Here is a 21,751-nt window from a genome sequence, read left to right as displayed (position 1 = left end):
CAACCATAAAGCAAAGAAAAAAATAAACGTATTTTAAGTCATAAAGGTACAACCTAGATTATTTTACACGCTAAATGTCTAAAGCATTGTTGTTTACATAAAATGTGATTTCTAAACATAGTGCTCATTCACTTAATTTTAGTGGTCGGCATTTGGATAGGAAAATATCTGTTTGTTTTATCTTTATCCATAATTTGAAATTATCCACGGGAAGTCTATGATTAATGCAATGTAATCACAAATAATTATCTGATTATTATCCATGGATAACTGATTAACCAAAATTCTGTGGATTATCTTGTCCAAACGCCGACCACTACTGTATTTGTTGTTGACCCGATTGAAATTTTATAAAGTTCCGTCAGCTTAGGTTGAACAGTTTCAAAAATGCATCTGAAACCTTGGTAAATCCAAGATAGTACACTAGTCATCTGCAATAACTTTTTCACTTAAATTGAAGAGGATTTTTAAACCTGATTTCAAATTAGGATTGAACACCGCGTGTCACTCTTCTCTTTCCAAGTTTTTCGGTAATTTTTTTTTAATTCTCTACAAAGCATTTCGTTTAGAGTAGAAAGGAGTTTGTGTTTGGATAAAAATTGCATAGTGTTAAAAGACTCTCAGCTTGAAATTCAGCAACTTTCTACATTTAAGATGATTTGTTTCGTATATTATACTCTTTCATACGACGGTTGATACCAAGCAATGGTAACCTTTATAGTATTCGTTATCCGTATAACAATTAACTTTTATCTCGGTATAATGATCGACAGTATAGTCGAAGCTACCCCTAGCGGTCGATGGGTCTGTGCGAGTTACTGTTTCAATTGTGAATATATCGCTTGATGCGTTGGAATCACGATCAAGGTCCGTTTGTACGTAACAGTCTGCGCGGAGTACTCCACCCATTTCCAGTTCGAGGTCGGGGTCGTCCGGTCCTACGGCTTCGTCAATGGTTGGATGACGACGGAAGGATGTCCCTGGGGTGGCAACGTACTCGTCCATGGTCATTTTGCGACGAAACGAAGGTCGGTACGGTTCTAACCTTCGGATTTTGCCCCATTTGTTAAAAAAGAATAGTATAGCGACGATCCAGACGAGCAAAACTCCACCTACGATGAATATTTCCACCCCGCGGACAGTAGTTGATCCCGGTGACGTGCTTCGAGGAATGATGGGTGGTTGGTTAGGTTTCACAGTTTCGGCAGCTGATTAAAAAGGAGAAAAGTGTTAGTAAACTTGTCGGAAATTTGATCATAGCCTTTGTCGCGACAAGGGGTCACGTGTTAAAATTATAGACGTATTTTTATATTTTATATTTCTAGGCATCTTAAAAGAAGCAAAAACAGCGGAAACTCAAACAATCATATCGTAAAACCGTATTAAAATTAGTTTTGCTTTTGCAAGCCAAGCTCTGCATATAATAAGTAGTTAGAAGAAGGTATTGGAGTTATATGGCTAGAACTGGTCAAATATTACGAGTAATCTTTACTCTAGCAATTGTCAGAAGAGTTAGTCGCCCAATCAGTGTCATCTCAAGAAGTGAGCACAAATAGGAGGAGGCTCAGAGATACAAAAGTCTCCGTTAGCCTCTTTCAAATACGGAACCGAGCACTGGCTTTGTCCTACAGTTCCGCACATGCGCGAACAACACAAAACAGAAATTTAAAAACAAAAGAGAAATTTGTTTGTAAATTGGCGTTAAAGAGAATCTTTTGGTTTTAATTCCCTACATTTTGCGATTGTAACGGAATTTCCATCATTACTTTCGGCATAAAACTTGTAAACAATGCAATTGGTGCGTCGTCACCTTATTTTCCGACGTGATGGATGGGCACGTTTCGGCGTTAAAGGCCGACTTCCAACGAAAAGGGTTCTTACGAACTGAAAACCGAGCATCGAGACTAACAATGGAGCGACCGTGCCGATTTTCGAACTCCCGCTGGGGCAAAAGATGGAAGGGTTCTAGCTAACTGAAAGCCGTGTAATGCGGTTCTAGCGAACTGAAGATACACAATAGAGAATTTCCTTCAGGGGAAAGCAAAAATTCAAGAGGAAATAAATTTAAAAGGATTTCTATTGTCCATCTTCAGTTCGCTAGAACCGTTCCAACTTTTGCCCCAGCGGGGATTCAAAAATCGGCACGGTCGCTCCATTGTTAGTCTCGATGCTCGTTTTCAGTTCGTAAGAACCCTTTTCGTTGGAAGTCGGCCTTTAAGATGTAATTTCTGCAAAAGACCGCCATTTTTGACCACCCATTGTTCTCGTACTTTCCATTTTCAATTTCGGGTTTTTTGAATCGGATTTAATCAAGTTCTTTTTTCTTATGTTATGGACTAAATTTAAGCTACAATTTTGGTTTGCCACGTGACTCAATTTTACCTGGATACGAATCCCACATTTAAAAACCAAGCTATCCTCCCGCTGTGCGAGGTATGCATAAAAGCCTGGTAGAATCGGTTATTTATTTTCTTCCCCTTCCTATTCTCCTCCATGCGCGCACTAGCTTAAGACGAGATCCACGGGGAGTATTCAGTATTCAGAAATTTAATTCGCAGGTTAACAAATGTACCCTTGTGACACCGGCGTTTTAATTATGTACGAAATTACTTGTAATTGGGATAGAAATAGCATGCTGCTTGCAATCTGGCACTATTTAAGGTAGAACACACAATTAGATCATTTTTATCAGTAAAATGATATTACTAAACAGAAATGTTCAATGGAAAAGGGAAAACATTTTCTTCTCTATGACTAAAGCTGCACTACAGGAATAAATTAAAAATTCTACTCCATAATTCAAAGTGACCCTCAGTTTTCGAAAATTTCTCTAGACTAAGTAAAATTTTAAAGACAAAATACTCTGTTTCATTCGAAACTGAGGGATTGCAAATGTACAGCAGTCTAGCTTTGAACATGCTGTAAGCACAATTATAGCTTTTGACTACCGCCACGTGACTTATGAGCTCACCACTTTCCTGAATCGGCCTAGTGATAGTCAAACCGAAATGTTAAATATTAACGTGGAGTGTTTGGCAGCATGGGAAACGCTGTTATACTAGGTTTAATATAAGAAACTAAGCGAAAGCGTTTATAATTATTGGCAGTTAGCTTTAAACTGGTTTCGGTTCGACTAATGCTACCATGGTGTAATTCGACGCTATGTGTTTTATTGTAGGTTATTTATTAAAACATAATCATGTATAGATTATGTCGGCTCCTCGACCTCGAGTCGTCGGCCGCTTTTTCACCAAGGGAGTGCTTTAGTCGTGAATGTTTATGTTTTAACAATTTAACATTGAATCATGGCGTTTGTGTCAGTACTGAGACAAAAAAATGCACGAACTCAATGCAATTTGCCGATATTGATAAAGAATGCTAAAGATAATAGTTGTTATTGTGACTTGAAACGAGAAAATGATACAACAGCTAAATCCAATCCACTGATCTCTTAACTGTTTCCTTAACCGAGGCTACTGAGCGAAATATTCGGCTGCTTAAATAGCTCCGATATCATTGGCTAGCTTCCACTACACGCGCTTCCGGGGAAAAACCGGAAAGAAGAGTAAATAAGATTTTCGTTCCCGTGGCGGCCGCAGAGCGTCGCACATAATTGGGAAGCCGGCGGCGCGGTAGAAAACGCTGGAGTATAAAAATGAATTGCCTGAGTAACTTATAGGGAGCTAACATATTATTAACTCATGGTGTCATTTGATAGATAAAGTTTGGAAAATGTTTTGCATTAGAAGCGATGAGAGGAGGTTCGATAAAACTAGGAACGAAAATGAGATGTGAGTGAAGTGAAGATACTGCTAAAATTACCTTAAATGAGATGAGAGGTGGTTGAATAAAACTGCTAGGAAAAATAAGCTGTGAGAGGAGTGAAATATTTTTAAATTGGAAATAAACGTTTGTGAGAGAGGTGACCTTGTCAATGGTATTTTATTAGGGAAAGAGGTTAGGTATACTGAAAATCACACTGGGTGAAAAAATTTGGAGTGAGCTATTCATTCCCCTTTATAACTTTTCAATGAGTGGAAGGAGTGACTAGGGGCCACACATGTCTGCAGGGAAACCAGTAGTTTCACGGAAGGAAAAGTGTAACGTCACGGCGTAACCGTTCAGTTATTTATCAACATTAAATAAGATAGCCCCGGTCCAAATTACACTTTTGCGCGGCCTATAGTGACTAGAATTAGTATTCCTATATTCATTATAAGATGACCCGGGCTAATTTATAATTTTTTTTCATTGTTTATAAAAATTGCATTACTATTATGAATTAAATCAATAAAACTACAGTTATTTACTCGTTAGGTTCATTATAAACGTAAACTACAGTAACTTATCTTAATTAAATTACAGAATAATAATAATTAAACTTTAGTAACTTCCTCAATTGGTTAATTTTAAACTTAATTAAACAATAAAAAACTACAGTAACTTTCTCAATTAACTTACTCGAAACATCATTATTCATAAAGTTATCATTAATCTGACTCTTAATCTTAATTAAATTACAGAATAATATTTATTGAACTATAGTAACTTCCTCAGTCGGTTAATTTTAAACTTAATTAAACTACATCATTATCTACAGTAACTAAGGTAACTTTCTAAATCGATTAATTTAAACTTAATGAAACTACATCATTATTTTAAAGTTATCATAAACTACAGTATAATATTAATGAATCTGCAGTAACTTTCTCAAACATCATTATATATAAAGTTATCATTAATCAGACTTGTGAAGATAGGTTAATTTTAATCTTAATTGTTTACGGAATATTATTAAGTAAACTATAGTAACTTCCTCAATCGGTTAATTTTAAACTTAATGAAACTACATCTACATCATTATTTATAAAGTTATCATAAACTACAGTATCCCAGGTAGCAAATTCACTTTGACACAACGTTTTAACGTAACATGGAATGAAAGTGTATATTCGGAGCCTCCGGGATGAACTAGGCCCATGCGTGTGGCGAAGCGAGAATATTTTTTTAACTAATTTAGTTCGCCGTGTTTTCCCGTTTGGGGGTGCTGATACGACCGAAAAATAAACAAAGTTCAACCCCGTGACCCTGTCGACTGCTTAAGTATTTGGGCCAAGGTCGCGGATTGTAAGTATACGTTTTTATAACTCTTACTGAATTATTTTAATTGAAATAATTTATTTTGTTGTCATCAATACCATCTAACCGAAAGATTCAGTAAAAAGTGAATAGCCCCAAAAACATTTACGTTAATTTTAGGATGAAACTTTTCTCTATCATAAAAATTTTATGACTGACCCCTAAAATATCAACGATAATTTAAGGAAGACCCCTGTCACAACGGAAAAATAAGCGCCATCTATGGTGAAAATATTTTTTCTAACAAACTGGATATTTCCCCACATAAAATTTGACATGCATTGGCCTAGTTCATCCCGGAGGCTCCGGTATATTAAAGGAATAGCGACGTGATTTAAAAATTATCTCAAATCTAAAGAAAACCTTACTTTTTTGAGAGTTTAAACTCTTCTGATTCCAAAAATATGCTTCATTAATATTTAAATATGAAGGAAAACGCATAAAAAACACTTTGAAAACTTGAAATTAGGGGGGACAAAAGCAAATTTGCGAAGAAGATTTTTGGCGGGTTTTCTCCTTGCTACGTCACTCACGGCATCTCGCGGAAAAGCCAAACGCGCGCGCCCGAGACTCCCGAGTCTACTAATGCCGCGCGAATATGAATAAAATAGGCTTAACACTTAGACTGAGACACTTATAGGCGTCACGTGAGCGACATCTAGAGTGAAAGTTTCTCCTTACTACGTCATCAAGCGAAACAAAATTTTAACTAGGCCTTTTCCAAACACTAAACTTTGATTGCAATTTTACAAATTTCTACGAAACCAAATACAAAAGTAAACATATCATAATAAAATAGATTTTTCAAGGATTTTTTTAGCATTTTAAGTTTGTGGGTGACGAAAATTATGTCACTAACACTTTAACGTAGCTCAAACGTTGATCATGTCGGCTTAAAACACGTGTTAACATACGTGTTTAAATTGTCACAAATACAATCCCGTTTATTTCTCGTTCTAAGAACGTGTATTATAAAGAATTTTAAAATGTTATCGCTTAGGTCTATTAGTGTTCGTACGGGGTAAAAATTTAATCGGGGTCGGGGGCAGGTTATCCCCGAAAAAAACAAATCGGGGTCGGGGTCGGGGTAAGACATCGCATCATGACGAAAGACCACTGCCATTACAAAAGACGGGGGAGGGCCGCCGATCCACGAGAGGGAGGATGGTGAACTTTGGAATTTTGGTGACTGTTTTTACTGTATTTTGTTTGTTGTTAGTTACCCCCTTGCCCTTTTTTTTCATAAAGGAGAAGCGGAGCACTTATTTGAGACGAATGAGATGATTGTTTTTGGCGCAGGACAAAAAATAATTTGCTAAAAATAACCTAACCAAAATCTAACCCCGAAAAAAACCCCGACTACATTTTACATTTTAGGTACCGGGGTCGGGGTCGGGGGAAAAAGTCGGGGATCCCCGGTTTTCGGGGTCGGGGTCCCCGTACGAACACTAAGGTCTATGCTTTGCATGTCAACAGTGCTTTAAACAAAATGTATCCCACTATAGCGTTCGTTGTTGATTTCCTCTATTATGAAAAAACAACCGTCTCTATCTTGAATCGACTTCTCCACTCTGTTTTTATTAACTTTTCGTGTCAGAAATGTCGTTGCTCGTCCGTTGCAAACTTTGAATAGAGTTCCCTTTATTTGTATTTCAAAGGGGACACGTCTTAATTACTCGCTTAATATTAACTATGAAATAAGAAGTATTTCAACTTCAGGTGCAATCTTCTTTACTCGTTCTATATAAATGTATATAATTGATATTAATTATTTTTATCGTCAGTATTTTTCCTTATTTATAGTTATGTCGATTTAAGAAACTTTATTCCAAAAACCATTTTGAACTTAGCTATTGTTAACGTTTGACTTCTAGCGAACACCTTTTTCAGATTTTTTTTGTATATTAGGGGTTTATAGTTGATTGAATCACAGTGAGGGTTAAAACAAGATGTGCCCGGCTGGGCACAGAATACTTTTGCACGGCAACTGTCGAATTACTATTATTACTATCAAAAAATGGCCCAGGGATGGACTCATAATATTAGCCACAGCGTACCGAACTTAAAAGGCGTATAGAAAATTTACGTGAATAGTCGTAACTATGCTAAAACGATTACCCGTAATTCTAACGTTAATTTATTTACTTCTATTATTATTCTAATAGTGCAACACAGAAATAGAAGTGAGTGAGTATGCCCTCGTTGCGAATTCTTTAACAGCGCAATCATTCAAATAATTTACTTAAGTTATAATTTTCAAACTTTTTCCTTATTATCTTAAGATGAATTTCGTCCCGAAACATCTTTAATTAAAATAAAACGTGAAAAAAAATTATTTTCTCGTGTGGAATCGAACTTGCGACCCATGGTTCTGCCGAGCAAAACTCAATATTTCTAACCGATATACCACGCGCCCAGCCTGAGCGCGCTCCCCCGAGAATTTTTTCGGTACCTTTTAATTCGCCGAATGCCTAAGTTTTTTTATCTCATTTTAAAAACAGGAATGTTAAAACAGAACATTAATTTTTATTACGTAAGTCAAACAAAACTGATTCAGATTATTTTAAAACATTTTAAAACTAGTATTAATATAGTGCCACATTAAAACAATAATATTCCTATTTTTAAAATGTGAACAATTTTATTCCTATTTTTAAAATGGGACTCTATTTTATTCCTATTTTTAAAATATGACTCTATTTTATTCCTATTTTTAAAATATGACTCTATTTTATTCCTATTTTTAAAATATGACTCTATTTTATTCCTATTTTTAGAATATGACTCTATTTTATTCCTATTTTTAAAATATGACTCTATTTTATTCCTATTTTTAAAATATGACTCTATTTTATTCTTTTTTTTAAAATATGACTCTATTTTATTCCTATTTTTAAAATATGACTCTATTTTATTCCTTTTTTTTAAATATGACTCTATTTTATTCCTTTTTTTTAAATATGACTCTATTTTATTCCTATTTTTAAAATATGACTCTATTTTATTCCTTTTTTTTAAATATGACTCTATTTTATTCCTTTTTTTTAAATATGACTCTATTTTATTCCTTTTTTTTAAATATGACTCTATTTTATTCCTTTTTTTTAAATATGACTCTATTTTATTCCTTTTTTTTAAATATGACTCTATTTTATTCCTTTTTTTTAAATATGACTCTATTTTATTCCTTTTTTTTAAATATGACTCTATTTTATTCCTTTTTTTAAATATGACTCTATTTTATTCCTTTTTTTAAATATGACTCTATTTTATTCCTTTTTTTTAAATATGACTCTTTTATTCCTATTTTTTAAAATATGACTCCATTTTATTCCAATTTTTAAAATGTGGCAATATTTTATTTATATTTTTAAAATTCCTCAATCTCAAAGTTTTGCTGGTTTTAAAAATTCGCGGGGATTTTTGAGATTTGAGGTTTTGAAAAGCGACATCTATACGTGGTGCCCAAATACACCTTGACTGCCTTCCCTGAGATAGCGCGCTTAGGCCTGTATTAATAATAAATTTACTTTTGTTAAAACTTTAATAAAACTTTAAAACTTTTTCGTCGTTAATTTAAGACGAATTTCGTCTCAAAACATCGTTAATTAAAATAAAACTTAAAAAAAAAAAAATTTCGTAGTGTGGAATCGAACTGCGACCCATGGTTCTGCCGCGCAAAAGGCAACTGCTCTAACCACCACACCACGAGCCTAGTTATCGAATCCACTATGCGTGGTGACTAAATACACCTTGACTGCCTTCCCTGAGATAGCGCGCTTAGGCCTGTATTAATAATAAATTTACTTTTGTTAAAACTTTAAAACTTTTTCCTCGTTATTTTAAGATGAATTTCGTCTCAAAATATCCTTAATTAAAATAAAACTTAAAAAAAAAAAATATTTCCTCGTGTGGATTCGAACTGCGACCTATGGTTCTGCCGCGCAAAAGGCAACGGCTCTAACCACCATACCACGAGCGTAGTTAATCAAGTTCATATTCTAGGGGTATTTTTTTATAAACCTCGCGCATGCGTATCAGATTCTTGGTTACACCATGACGTCAGCAAACCACCGCCGGTATTCCACTGGGGAATTTTTCATCGTTTCCCTCTCGTGGGCCCGTATATTTCAATTGACACCCGAGCGTGCTCGACGGGCTTTAAGTCTTCAGTTTATAAAAATATAACTTTTGAACGCCATCTGGTGTGCAAAAGTAAAAAGTTATTTGGTGAACCGTTGGAGGAAGCCCCGCCATTGGGAAGCTAGACATTTCTCGTAACCCTAGCTACTCGTCGCGTACATGATAAGACTAACGACGATGGAGAAAAAGCCAATTTTGCAGATCGGTGTCTATGTGGTATAGATGAAAGACTAGTGCATGGTGTTGTTGTTAGAGGTGGCGCAATGAATTAAGTACGATTTTCCAAATTTCTGTGGACTGCAAACACGGTCCAAGAATTGCGAACACGTATGCTCGATTTGCCAACTGCATGCAGACGCACTACGACACGTGCAGTGTAATATCTCATTGACGTCATCATTACTAGGAGAGGTAATAACGATAGATTATAGCTTTTCATCACGTCTGGCGTTATGTTGGACGAAATATCAACGTTTACGAAACGTACTGTAATAACGCAAAATTACCTCTCAATTAAAACCCTTTTCAAACGTGTTGAAAACCTCTTATATAGACCTAAAAACAAAGCTTTAGTTATCACTTTGTGTAAACGTGTTTACAACGTTCTCGAAACGTACATTAAAAACGCAAAACTAAGAGTCCACTTCCAAACGTGCTGTAGAGCTACAATATAAACCAAAAATGAACAGTACAACGCTGCTGAAACGTCCAATAGCAAAAGAAAACAAACATTTCACCTAACACTATTTTCAAACGTATTGTGAACCTAACATAAAGATCTGAAATAAACGCTTTAGTTATCTTTTGTATAATCGTTTTAACAACGTCGCCGAAACCTAAGACCATTAAACACAGATGGACTGGAATGGAGATAGGGCGGGTGGTTCCTTGTGGGAAGCGTCTCTTTAGCGCCACGCCGCGACCAATATTGAAACTATTTCCAGGCGCGTGAAATAGCAGACGACATTAGGCCCGTTAAAGCTCGAAAGTCTATGTTAGGTTAGAACGTAACCTAAGTTAGAGAAAGTGTTTAGTTGAATGTAAGTTACTTTCATTTGTCTTTTTTATTTAAATAAGTATAAGAATTACTATACAAGCCTTAATCCATAGTTCACTTTTAGAAAGTTGATATTTGGGGTTTGGTATTGTGTAGCAAGTAATGCCTTTCATATGGGATTTATCAGAATAACGTTGATCATTTATACAAACTTCGAAACCGCACCTTTTGCTTGGCATCTTAAATACCCAAACTAATCCTTTAAATTTCATATAAGAAAACGAATATAAACGGCGAAAAAGCGGAGAGGAAAAACCTAACCGTGCCTAGACCGTACAATCATAAAAATTCAACTGAGCAGACGACATAATAAAGGTCAAAATTTCACAAAGATGCCTCGAAATGTTTCGGGAGTCTCCCGCTAGGGGCGACGATACGCGCTGAAGTTTGAAGAGAAGGGTTTTAGCTTATCATTCTAATCCATCTGTGTTTAATGGTCTTAGCCGAAACATACAGTAATAACGCTAAAGTAACGTTCAATTGAACACGATTTTCAAACGTGTTGTAAACCTAATATGTAGACCTAAAATAAACCCTAGTTATGACTCTGTATAAGCGTTTTATCAACGTTGAGAAAATGCTATGAATGTTAAGTTAACTTATGCACCAAAAATAAACGTTGCTCTCACGTGTGAAGCGCACGTGAATCGTTTTCAAAACATTGGTGCCAAAAATAAACTTTAAATCAACGTTAATTTGCTACCTGGGATAATATTAATTAAACTACAGTAACTTCCTCAATTAACTTACTCGAAACACTATTATTTATAAAATTATCATTAATGTTCAGTATAAATGCATAACTTTTGCACCATCAATAGATGGCTTGAAAAAGTAAAACGGTCCTCGACGTGTTTTTCTACTAGATTCATTAATATAAGCGCGAACTAAACAACTTTACCACAGGCTTGAATAATATAGGCTGCTTTTCTAATGTATACTACTATGTTACGCGTTATTTTGCATGCAAAACTTGCCGTAATAAAGTATTTTACCAGTGCCTTAACTTCCAACCGCAAGACACAAAAAAATAAGATTGCTAACATAGTGAAGTATTCAGCAACCTTGGGAGCAATACCTTGATGCCCAAATCTGAAGTTTATAATGGTTTTGAGGTTCACATTCTATCTTATCCTGAATCTAGCACCATCAGGGGTAAATAATAGAGATGGGCCGATACCAGTTTGAACCGATACCGATATATCAGTTTAGCCAAATATCGGTACCGATACCGATATTGGTATCGGTATCAGCTAACCTCTAGTAAATAACGAAAGGAGTTAGAGACGTAGTGTGGAATACAGTGGGACTTTCAAACGTGGACACAGGAAAGAGAAAACACCTCGGTCGCGCCGTCTATAATTCAAATATGTTTGATATTTTCTAACCAAGAGCGCGGCAGCAAAGTTTCGAAAGTCATGCTGTCAGCCTGTCATATCGATTTTCTACTGTCTGCTAATGACAATTAGGCTTAGAGTAAGGTTTATTTATTAAAGTGGCCGGGAGTGTGGCGCACTCCTGTAAGCCAAGCTTCTGGGCGGAAAAGTTTGAGGGAATAAGACACATGTCGGCGATCCTACCCTATAGGTGCCGACTGCCCCGTGACCGCCGGAGGTGACTTGACCCCCATATCCCTTCCGTCACCTCCCAAATATACTCATTTCCTTCCCTTGCTTACACACATCCTGAAACCTGATTAATCGCATCCTTGCCGCGGTCCACTGACCCAATTCCCATTGAAATCTTCTTAAAAAATATTAAGGTGCACTTGAATTAGAAACATGCAACTTTAAAGTTGATAAATTCCTTATTCGATAATGAAATGGAATTAAATGGACTCATAAAGTTTACAAATGTTCAAATAGAAAAAAAAACACAAGTGAAAGGCGTTTCTTTATAATCAACAAGTTAAAAAATGGCCCTGCCCCAAATATCTCGGAATTTCTGTTGGAATTGGTGGATGTTTACAAAAGGTTGGAAGTACAAGTATATGATGAATTTCTCAAGCCTAAATCTGTCCCTATAAAGAAAAGCAGTAGTAAAAAACCAAATGAAAAGGAACCTGAACCTTGTAAACAAACTAAATATGCAATGGCCAAGTTCATGTTTGTTTACCATAATGAAGCGGCTTTGGTGAGAGAGAGATATTTAGACAATTTCAAAAATTTAGTCTCAAATGATGAAGCGTTTGAGTTAGAATCAGTTACTTCATTTTATATGAGTAAAATGTTCGAATATGGTCAATTAGTTAATCTGAGACAAAATTGGGCTGACAGTGCTGATGGCAACAGTGCTAAGATGAAAGAAGGAAGCTCAAGTGGAATACTTAAACTTAGAGGTGGTGGTTTGGCTGCAATTAGAAAGTTGCAGTGAAAGGTCACGTGATAGATTTGAGTGGTTTCCACAACATCTATTTCGCACTCTGAATTGATATATTTGTCCCCTGGTCAGTAATGTAAATATGACAGTTCACAATAACGGGGGTGAAACCTCCCATAGGAATAACGTGGAGCTATCACCCCAACGGCTTTTTCAGGGGCATTTTATGCCGCGAGTCGGAGGTCTAGGTACGGGTAGGGATATATTGTCTTCCGTTGAATTTCGATAGACCGGGTAAACTGGGTGTAGAAATTCCGTAGAAATAACATGGGGTTATCACCCTGACGGCAGATTTCTACCGTCGATTTCAAGTGATCAGTTAGCATGAGGATCAATGGGAGAACTTCGAGATTTTGTATTAATTCTTAGCAACAAGAGGTATAAAAGGAGTGTAAAGTTTCGGGTTTTATTCATTCTCTCGCGGTCTTTAAATGGATTCGAAATATGAAAATATAGGAGAATTTCTTTGTAAGGCTGGAACTCGCCCTAATTTTATTTCATTTAGGCTCGCCACCAAAATATTCCCGATTTCCTCTCGAAAAGCTGTTAGTGTAACTCCGGACTGTAAAATTCAGTTGGCTATCTGGATAGAGGGTCCGTCAATTACTTTGACTGAACATGAATTTGGGGAGCTTTACCAGGAGCGTGGTGAAATTTCAAAGTTCATCGACGGCGTGACAGTCTTTCCATCACCCTGGTTTCTCGAGGGATCACAAACGAAACGAGTTGACTTGTATGAATTTCAAGATACGAAAATCGTTAACATCCGAGAAATGCGACTAGGTAGCGGTGTGAACTACGGTAAACACTATCCAACGAAGGTCGGTTTTGCCATTTCAAAACCTCTCTGGCTTGCTTTATTGGATAAATTCGACGAGGTTTCCACATTCTTGAGCGACGCCAAGCGAGTCTACGAGAAAATACAGAAATTCATACTGGAGCAGTTAACGGAAGCAATCACAAAGGCCTGTTATAACGGGTGTGAAACCGACAATCCATCCCAAGGAAAACACGACTGTATAATGTACGACTGGAATACCCGCGTAGAAATGAACTTTACATCCGCCGTTGGTAAATTAGGGTATTCGAGGGTCACATCCACCATTGACTCTAACACATTTCTCGACGAGCAATTCTGTAAATATATGTTTTCTCATATTGTCTGTATTTCCAAGAAATTACTATTAAAATCTGAAGATACCACACCCTAATAAATCATTGTCACACTTTTTAAATAAGAGTACTACAGGTTTATGAAGTTTTGCAAATACCACCTCAAAACCGATCGTTTGCAGCTATTTTTTCTTCTGCAAAACAGTTCGTTTATAAATTTTTCTAAACGACCGTTTTTATTCAAGTTTTTACCTCTCCGAGTGACGTATGTCACGGAGAGGTTCTGTAACGATCGTGTGTGTCTGTCTGTCTGTCTGTCTGTCTGTGTGTCTGTTGTTACACCCACGTGACCGCGTTCGCAGTTTCCAAATCGGAGCAAACGTGTTCGCCATTTCCGAACTGCTTTCACAGTCACGGAAATGGCTCCTATACTTGAGTTCTCACACCACCATCTTCTGGTCTTTGTCCATCCCACACGGGCACCAGTCTGTACTTACGGGCTTATAATCACCACCATCTTTTGATCTTCGTCCATTCCACATGGACACAAGTGTGTACATACCAGTTGGCTTTTAATCACCACCATCTTCTGGTCTTTGTCCATCCCACTTGGACACCAGTCTGTACATTCTGGCTTCTAACACCACCATCTACTGGTCTTCCGTCTATTGGTCTTCCGTCTATTGCACATAGACACCAATCTGTCTCATTGGCTTCTACTCCATTATCATCGTTTGGTTTTAGGATATACGCGGCGATCAGCTAGGGTTACGAGAAACGTCTAGCCTCCCTAAGGTGAGATCGCCACCAAAGGTTTTCGCAATTGCGCTTTTTCCTTACTATTATAATGGAAACGAATCGTATATATACCCCAAAATTTGAAGAAAGCGAACAAGAGGGGTACCCTTCACTTTAAACGTCAATATTAGCAAAGTTTGAGATGATAATAGGTATAACTTTATTTTAAACGATTTAACTATTATTAATGTTAATTATTGAAGATTAAAATAATTAAAAATAATTATGTTTATTTAAATATTAAAGATAATCTTGTTTCTCAACTCAAAATTAATACGGAAAGAGTTAAAAAGCAGTCTATGTTTTTGTCTGTGTGTGTCCGTCCATTGTTACACTAGTGCGTAGCGTTAGCAGTTTGCCTTGTGTTGATGTGTTAAGAAATCATACCGAACCTTAATATTCCCTTTTTCCATAATATATAGTGAATATGTGGAAGTATTTTTCGTAATTATGATGCATTTAGTACTTTTGTAGCTTTAAAGCTCTGTTTCATTTTGATATTCCAAAGATTTTTTTTAATAATAATAATAATAATCTAGGCTTTGTCTAAGAAGGGATGTCCACACTAAGCCTATGGCTTGTTTACAGGTGGGTCCCTTTACATTGCATAGAGGGGTGGTGGCTAGCCCCTATGCCACAGCTAACCTACAGCGCCCTATACTAACTATTACCGTTAACCTCAGCAAGTTTTGATGGAAAGGAGAAACCGGGTTAGACCGCTGAGGAAAACTCCTTTTAACAAGCGGGGAGAGAACTTGCAAACTCTACGCAGAAGGATTTGTTCCCAGATTTTCACCCGGTGCCACAGTTCGGGATCGAACCCGGGATCCTCTTGCTGCGAGGCGAAAGCGCTAACCGCTACGCCACCCCACTGTTGTTATTGAAATATTGTTATTTGAAATGGCTGTTTATATATTACTTAAGCTATACTACATCTGTATATAGAATAATCCTTGGTTTAGTGATTTCATGAAGAACACTAAGACCTAGACTCCGGCGGGTATATTAAGTATAATCCGCAATAGGCTTAGTGAAACAAAGAGTAAATAATTGAGGCCTGAGGTGAAGTAAACTTTGGGCTTTGATTTTCGTGTCTGAAATGAAGAGACATCAACGGTTCAGAGTGAGCCGAAAGTTAAATACACTAATAAATAATCAGGTTAAGATTTTATATTAGAAGAAAAGATCATGGTGGCAATTAGAATAGTAAAAGGGCTAATGGTAAACGGGTAGTAGCTACAGACTTTTTATTCTCTTTATGGTGCGCATTGACTATTAGAGCGTCTAGCTACAATTTAGCTTTGGTGTTATTTAACGTTAACATTCATGTTGGCAAACTAAGAATATTGTTGAGGTGAGACGAGACGATAGTGTTTACACTGCAAACCAGTTGTGAATGTAGCTATCAGAATATACGGTAAACAGCTGAAGCGTAGACTTCATTTCTGATTGACTGATTTCCATGTGTCCAAGATTTATCCTTATTGGATGTAAAATGTCGTCTGCTTTACTGTATTATTCGCTATGCTTGGAATACTGCTTTAATATTTCGTAAATTTTTACTTCAAAAAAGAGAAATAATTCCATATCTAGGTAAATAAGTTTGTAGTAGTAGTTCTCTTGACTCGGAGAGGTAATATTTTGGTTTTTCCAACTTGTTAAAACTTAAGTGATCGATTACGGATGAGAACATCTTCGCGAAATAGGGTTAATCCTATGGGAAATTCATTTTGCAAATGATCGATTTCGATAGAGTGTTTCAAAACTAAATGAACGCTTCTTCGGAGATAAAATTAAACTATCTACCTCAAAACGATGAATTAGGATAACAAAAACCATCATAAAATCGAACGTTTAGAAATTCTTGTACCGGAGAGGTTTGTATAAGCGAATATATCCGTTTGACTTTGCTCATTTATTCCCTGACGGTAGGAAGATTCGGTCATGTATCCATTCTACCATACATTTAACGTCATCTTGGCTGGTCCATCCCAATCCTGTAAGACTCAACTGGTTCTCAAACTAATTGAGTATCGGGATGTTATGTTCTCACCTAAATTTAGTGATATTCATTGGTATTAGGGAGAATGGCAGCCGTTTAATGATAAATTGAAAGGCGAAGTTATTTTCAAGGAGGGATTACCGAATTTAACGGAATATAATAGAGGTGTGCGGTTAACCGTTTCAATCGAATAGTTCGATCGAATACCGAACCGAATTATTCGATTCGGTATTCGATAAGCCCATTTTCACTATTCGATACGAATATCGAATACCGAACTGACTATTCGGTTAAAGTTCGACTACCATAAATTTAGGTCCTTGGCACTAGAGAGACCCACCTTGTTTTAAAAATATCATCCCGATTTTATTTGTCCTCCATCAAAAACTACCAGCAAGTGCCTAGGAAAATTTTAAAAAACACTTGACCACCAATGAGGAGAGGTATTTTGAAATTTAAGAGCTTTTTAATGTCTTTCTCCTTACTTTGTATTAACTATTCGCGATTAATCGGTTAGTAAAAAATTTACCAAGGCCCAAGTATTCGGTATTCGATTTGGAATAAACTATTCGATTCGGTATTTGATAAGGAAAATGTTTTAGTATTCGATAACCGGTTCGATACCCAAAAAGTGCTATTCGCACACCCCTAGAATATAACGATAGTAAACCCTGCCTCCTGATAATCGACGATCTAATGTCCGAAAACAAGGGACAGATCGGTTCCCTATTTAGCCATCATAGAAATCTGAGCGTAATTTTCATCACTCAAAACTTATTTCACCAATCTAAAGACTCTCGAGATATTTCTTTAAATGTGCACTATATCCTACTCATGAAGTCGCCTCGTGATAAACAACAAATGAGTACAAATGCCAGACAGATGTTCCCTGAAAACTGGCGTTTCGTAGTTGACGCCTATCGAGACGCTACGAGTAGCCCCTTCGGTTATCTACTACTTGATATGAATCAACGATGTCCAGAGAACCACCGAGTTAGAACCGGATTTTTTCCTCACGAGTCGAGCGTCGCGTACGTCCCCAGGGTATAAATTAGAAAGCCTCGCCAACGATCCGGCATTCTACAAAAATGACTTACGCTGTTCGCTCGCAAAGAGATTTGCTCTCTGTCTTAGCTAAATCAAAACGTGGTCAGAGGCGAGTTTTACTAAAAAGTGCCAAGAAATCATTAATCGACGCCATATCAGAGTGTGTACATAATACATTACAAGGAAAAGTAAAATTAAAGCCAAACATTCAGGGAAACTAAGGAAGATTGCCAGTAAAAAACTATCCTGGAAACGTAAACGCACCATTCTAGTTCAAGACGGGTGCGGATTTTTCTCGTTCCTCTTCCCCGCCGGAAATAATTCATAATTATGCAGTACGCCCAAAAAATGTTACTCGTCCCAAGCGAGACGCTCAAAGATGATCCCTTCCCCCACCCTCAAAAACAGGTGGTAACGGCTTTAGACGTTGATATGAATTATATTCTTGTTCGAAAGGATTTGGGTGATAGTTCTAAATGGCGTCTATACGAACAGACTTTACAACGGTACACTAATGTACATACTATAGCCAAGCAACCGAAGCAGATTTTGCTAGAGAACAACCCCATATCGAGTTCAAACGTGGCTTGGATGGATGATATTCCTCTTAAGTATATAGCCCGTGTTCAGAAGTTAGTTGATCATATTGAAAATATCCCTGATCAGCTTAGGTGGTTAGCTAACGGAGAAGTAGTTGTTAATAATTCTGTAGTGCCGGGATCGGATATAAGGGATATTGTTTTAGAATTTGTCAGACCTACATCACACTCTTAACACTAAACCGAGAGGATTTTACGCCGTAACGAACTTGCTAGCTCAACACGTTCCACAGTGGTTCCAATTGTAGAATCGAACATCATCGGTAAAAAGACAAGCTCCCTCTCGCAAATAAACCGTTATCTGCTATCTCCAAATCCCCCACTAAGAAATAGACTACGGTGAAAAAGATTAAAAAGGTTGGACTGATAGGGGTCCCATGGCTCCCCTACAAAATGTCTCCGAAATCCTAGAAGGAATTTATTTTAATCCATCTCACGAAGCCAGTTATGGAGAGGTGGAAAAGTTATACTTGGCAGCGAAACCCTCGGGGGTCTCCAGACAACAAGTGTTAGATTGGTTAAAGGGTAGGGATTCTTATACTTTACACAAAAATGGTTTTAAAAAGTTTAAACGTAGCAAGGTTATGGTTCACCATATAGACGAGCAATACCAGGCGGATTTAAATGATATACGAGCCTTAGCTAAATATAACGATGGTTATAATTATATTTTAACAGTGATTGATTGTTTCAGTAGAAAAGCGTGGGCAATACCCATGAGAACAAAAACTGGGTAGAGATGGTATCCGCATTCGAGTCAATATTTAAGGATACACTAGCATCAAAGTTACAGACGGATAAAGGGACAGAGTTTAAGAATATGCTTTTTCAGGCCTATTTAAAGGAGAAAGGGGTGTCATTTTTCACTACCGAGAACGACGATATAAAGGCTTGTCTAGTAGAACGCTTTAATCAAACTTTAAAGGGGAGTATGCATAGGTACTTTACGCATAGCAATACCAAGAGATATGTGGATGTATTGTCGGTTCTGGCTCAGGCATATAATAATTCCTTCCACTCAACCATAAAAATTGCTCCCTCCGAGGTTACGGAAACTAACGCACATCAAGCTTTTGACACTATCTACGGAAAATACTTTAAACAGAAAGTCGCGGGTATTAATACGATAGATTTGAAAGTCGGGGACTTCGTTAGAATTTCTCGTAACAAGATGGTTTTCAAGAAAGGGTATGAACATAACTTTACAATGGAAGTTTTTAAGATTATAGGGAAAATAGACAGATACCCTCCTGTATTCAGATCGGAAGATCCTATAAAAGGCGTGTTTTATGCTAGGGAGCTCCAGTCGATAGATAAACCCGTAACGTACAGGATCGAGAAGGTTTTACATCAACGTACTCGAAACAAACAGAAGGAGATTTTTGTAAAGGGGTTGGGATACCCGGAGTCCATGTCTAGTTGGATTTATGCCCAAGATGCAGTCTCCCTTCTACCTAACGCTTCCTAGCAACGCTAGTATGCAAATTTATGAAAATACAGCCTGCTACTCTACCAAACTATCAAAATGTATACAATTCGAGGGGGGGCATTGGGAGGTTGCTCTAGTTGAGATAATATATCCTGTATCCTTTCATAATGTTAAGGAAGGCGAAGGCTACATAGAGTTACCGGTTACTGAAATATCTCCTAAAAAACCGACGGTTCATCCTCAAGCTACCGATCCTAGTTCCAGAGCTGTGACGCCTGTGTCTCAGCGCCGCGTTAAGCCTATTTTATTCAGATTCGCGAGGCAGTAGTAGGCTCGGGAGTCTCGGGCGCTCCCGCTTGGCTTTTCCGCGCGATGCAGTGAGTCACGTAGCAAGGAGAAAAACCCGCCAAATATCTTCTCTGCAAATTTGCTTTTGCCCCAAATTTCTAGTTTTCGAGGTGTTTTTTCTGTGTATTCCCTGATCACTAAGCCTTGGCTCACTAGGCCGACTCTCTAGCCGCGCACTTACGGCAAAAAAGTTTGAACATATTTTCAAGATTTCCCCGGCTTCAAATTGCAAATTGTTGACTTTTCTTTCTTCTTTAAATCGCTGTTTACTCGCGATTGAATATAATAATTATATTCAATATATTTATGAGACGACTTCACAACATCGACATTTTACATTACCCAGAGATTTTAAGGCATAGCTTTTTAGGTTCTGGTGTTAATTACAATGCAGTTCCAAAGATGGCACTACGTTAGTTACTAATTCTATGACGTTTGAAGGTTCCACTATATTCTACACTACGGAAACTAGCGTCTCTAACTCCTTTCGTTATTTACCCCTGGCACCATTGAAGTATCACTTTGCTACCACCCAAACATAAGGGAAGGTAAAGTAATCGTTGGGTGGATTAACATAAGTAGCTGAAGTATGATTTTGAGAAAAAAAATCCCAACAAGATCCTTAAATTCATTTAATTTTTAAGGTGGAAAAACTAGACCTGACAATAACTGAGAAAAAAACCACCTATCCTTTAGCTCAATTTCACAACCGTTAATACCTACCACTGTTTCTATTTTGGCTCTCCCTGTCATCATCAATGACAGAACCAACAAGAACATCATCTTAGACAGCAACGACCTCATCACTACCTCCGTCCACTCATCCCCACACTTTCCACTAAAAGGGGAAAAAAGAGATGTGCCGCACCAAAAAAAAAAAAAAGCAACCAAAGAAAAAAAGTTTGAAAAGGGGATGATTTAGAAAAATTACTTGCTTTAGAGCAAATTTTCGTAGAACAATTAGATGGTGAGTTTGATAATCGTTGAAATGTAAACGAAAAAAAAACAATGTATTTCTTTAAACACACTGAGACAGTTTTCATAATTTCATAGACATTTATTACAAAATAAAAATAGTTTAGTGAGAAAAAGTGAAAAGCTCTTTATTACAATAAAACTAAACTCTGGAAAGGTTTTTTCATTCATCTTCCCTTCAGTCTTTGTTCAGGACGTTTGAAGTTTTTAGAATAACATAGCCCACAGCAAAAGGAGAATGATCTAATATCAAGGTCATATATCTGACTTTTTGCCGTAGCCTCTTGTTCTCAATGTTGTGATTGAAGCAGCGCTCCAAAGCGGTGGAGAGTGAAGTAAAACAGGCGGGCTAATTAGTGAGACTCGGCATTCCGCGGCAGACGTTATAGTTGGCGCCGAGAAAAAATGTTAGGAGAGAAAAACCTTGTCCAGTTAACTGCCGTTTACTCTACAGTAAATAAATTTGGCCTTGCCTTGGCCGCCCTAGGGATATTAACTTTTATGAACACTTGAGATGAGACGTTCGTCAGCGAGAACCTGACACACTATATCCTCATTCGTAGGCTGGAAATGTATCTCCCTAATGATGATAATTCTCACTGACGAACAGATATCGAATGAGAGTATGGAAAATGTCAGTCAAGTGTGTGACATTTTTAACATCCAAAATCTTGGCATTCTAAGACAGCGGTAGCTAAAACTTGGTCAAAAGTTAAAAACAT

General features: G+C 37.1%; 1 protein-coding gene across 1 annotated transcript in view; it reads right to left on the bottom strand.

Moving 5' to 3' along the window:
• Positions 1–336: 336 nt before the first annotated feature.
• LOC149712113 (uncharacterized) overlaps positions 337–21,751 on the bottom strand; it is a 31,275-nt gene continuing 9,860 nt past the window's right edge. Inside the window, exon 2 of the mRNA XM_089856019.1 lies at positions 337–1,208. Coding sequence (XP_089712145.1) covers positions 682–1,011 — 330 coding nt within the window. The 5' untranslated portion in view covers positions 1,012–1,208 and the 3' untranslated portion in view covers positions 337–681. The remainder of the gene's footprint in view (positions 1,209–21,751) is intronic.

Source organism: Phalangium opilio, unplaced genomic scaffold (assembly GCF_054372755.1).
Source record: "Phalangium opilio isolate 3A_F unplaced genomic scaffold, DU_Popi_V2 ptg000011l_1, whole genome shotgun sequence".
Lineage (NCBI taxonomy): Eukaryota > Metazoa > Arthropoda > Arachnida > Opiliones > Phalangiidae > Phalangium > Phalangium opilio.
The sequence above is the reverse complement of the archived record's forward strand: the minus strand, read 5'-3'. Positions and strand labels throughout refer to the sequence as shown.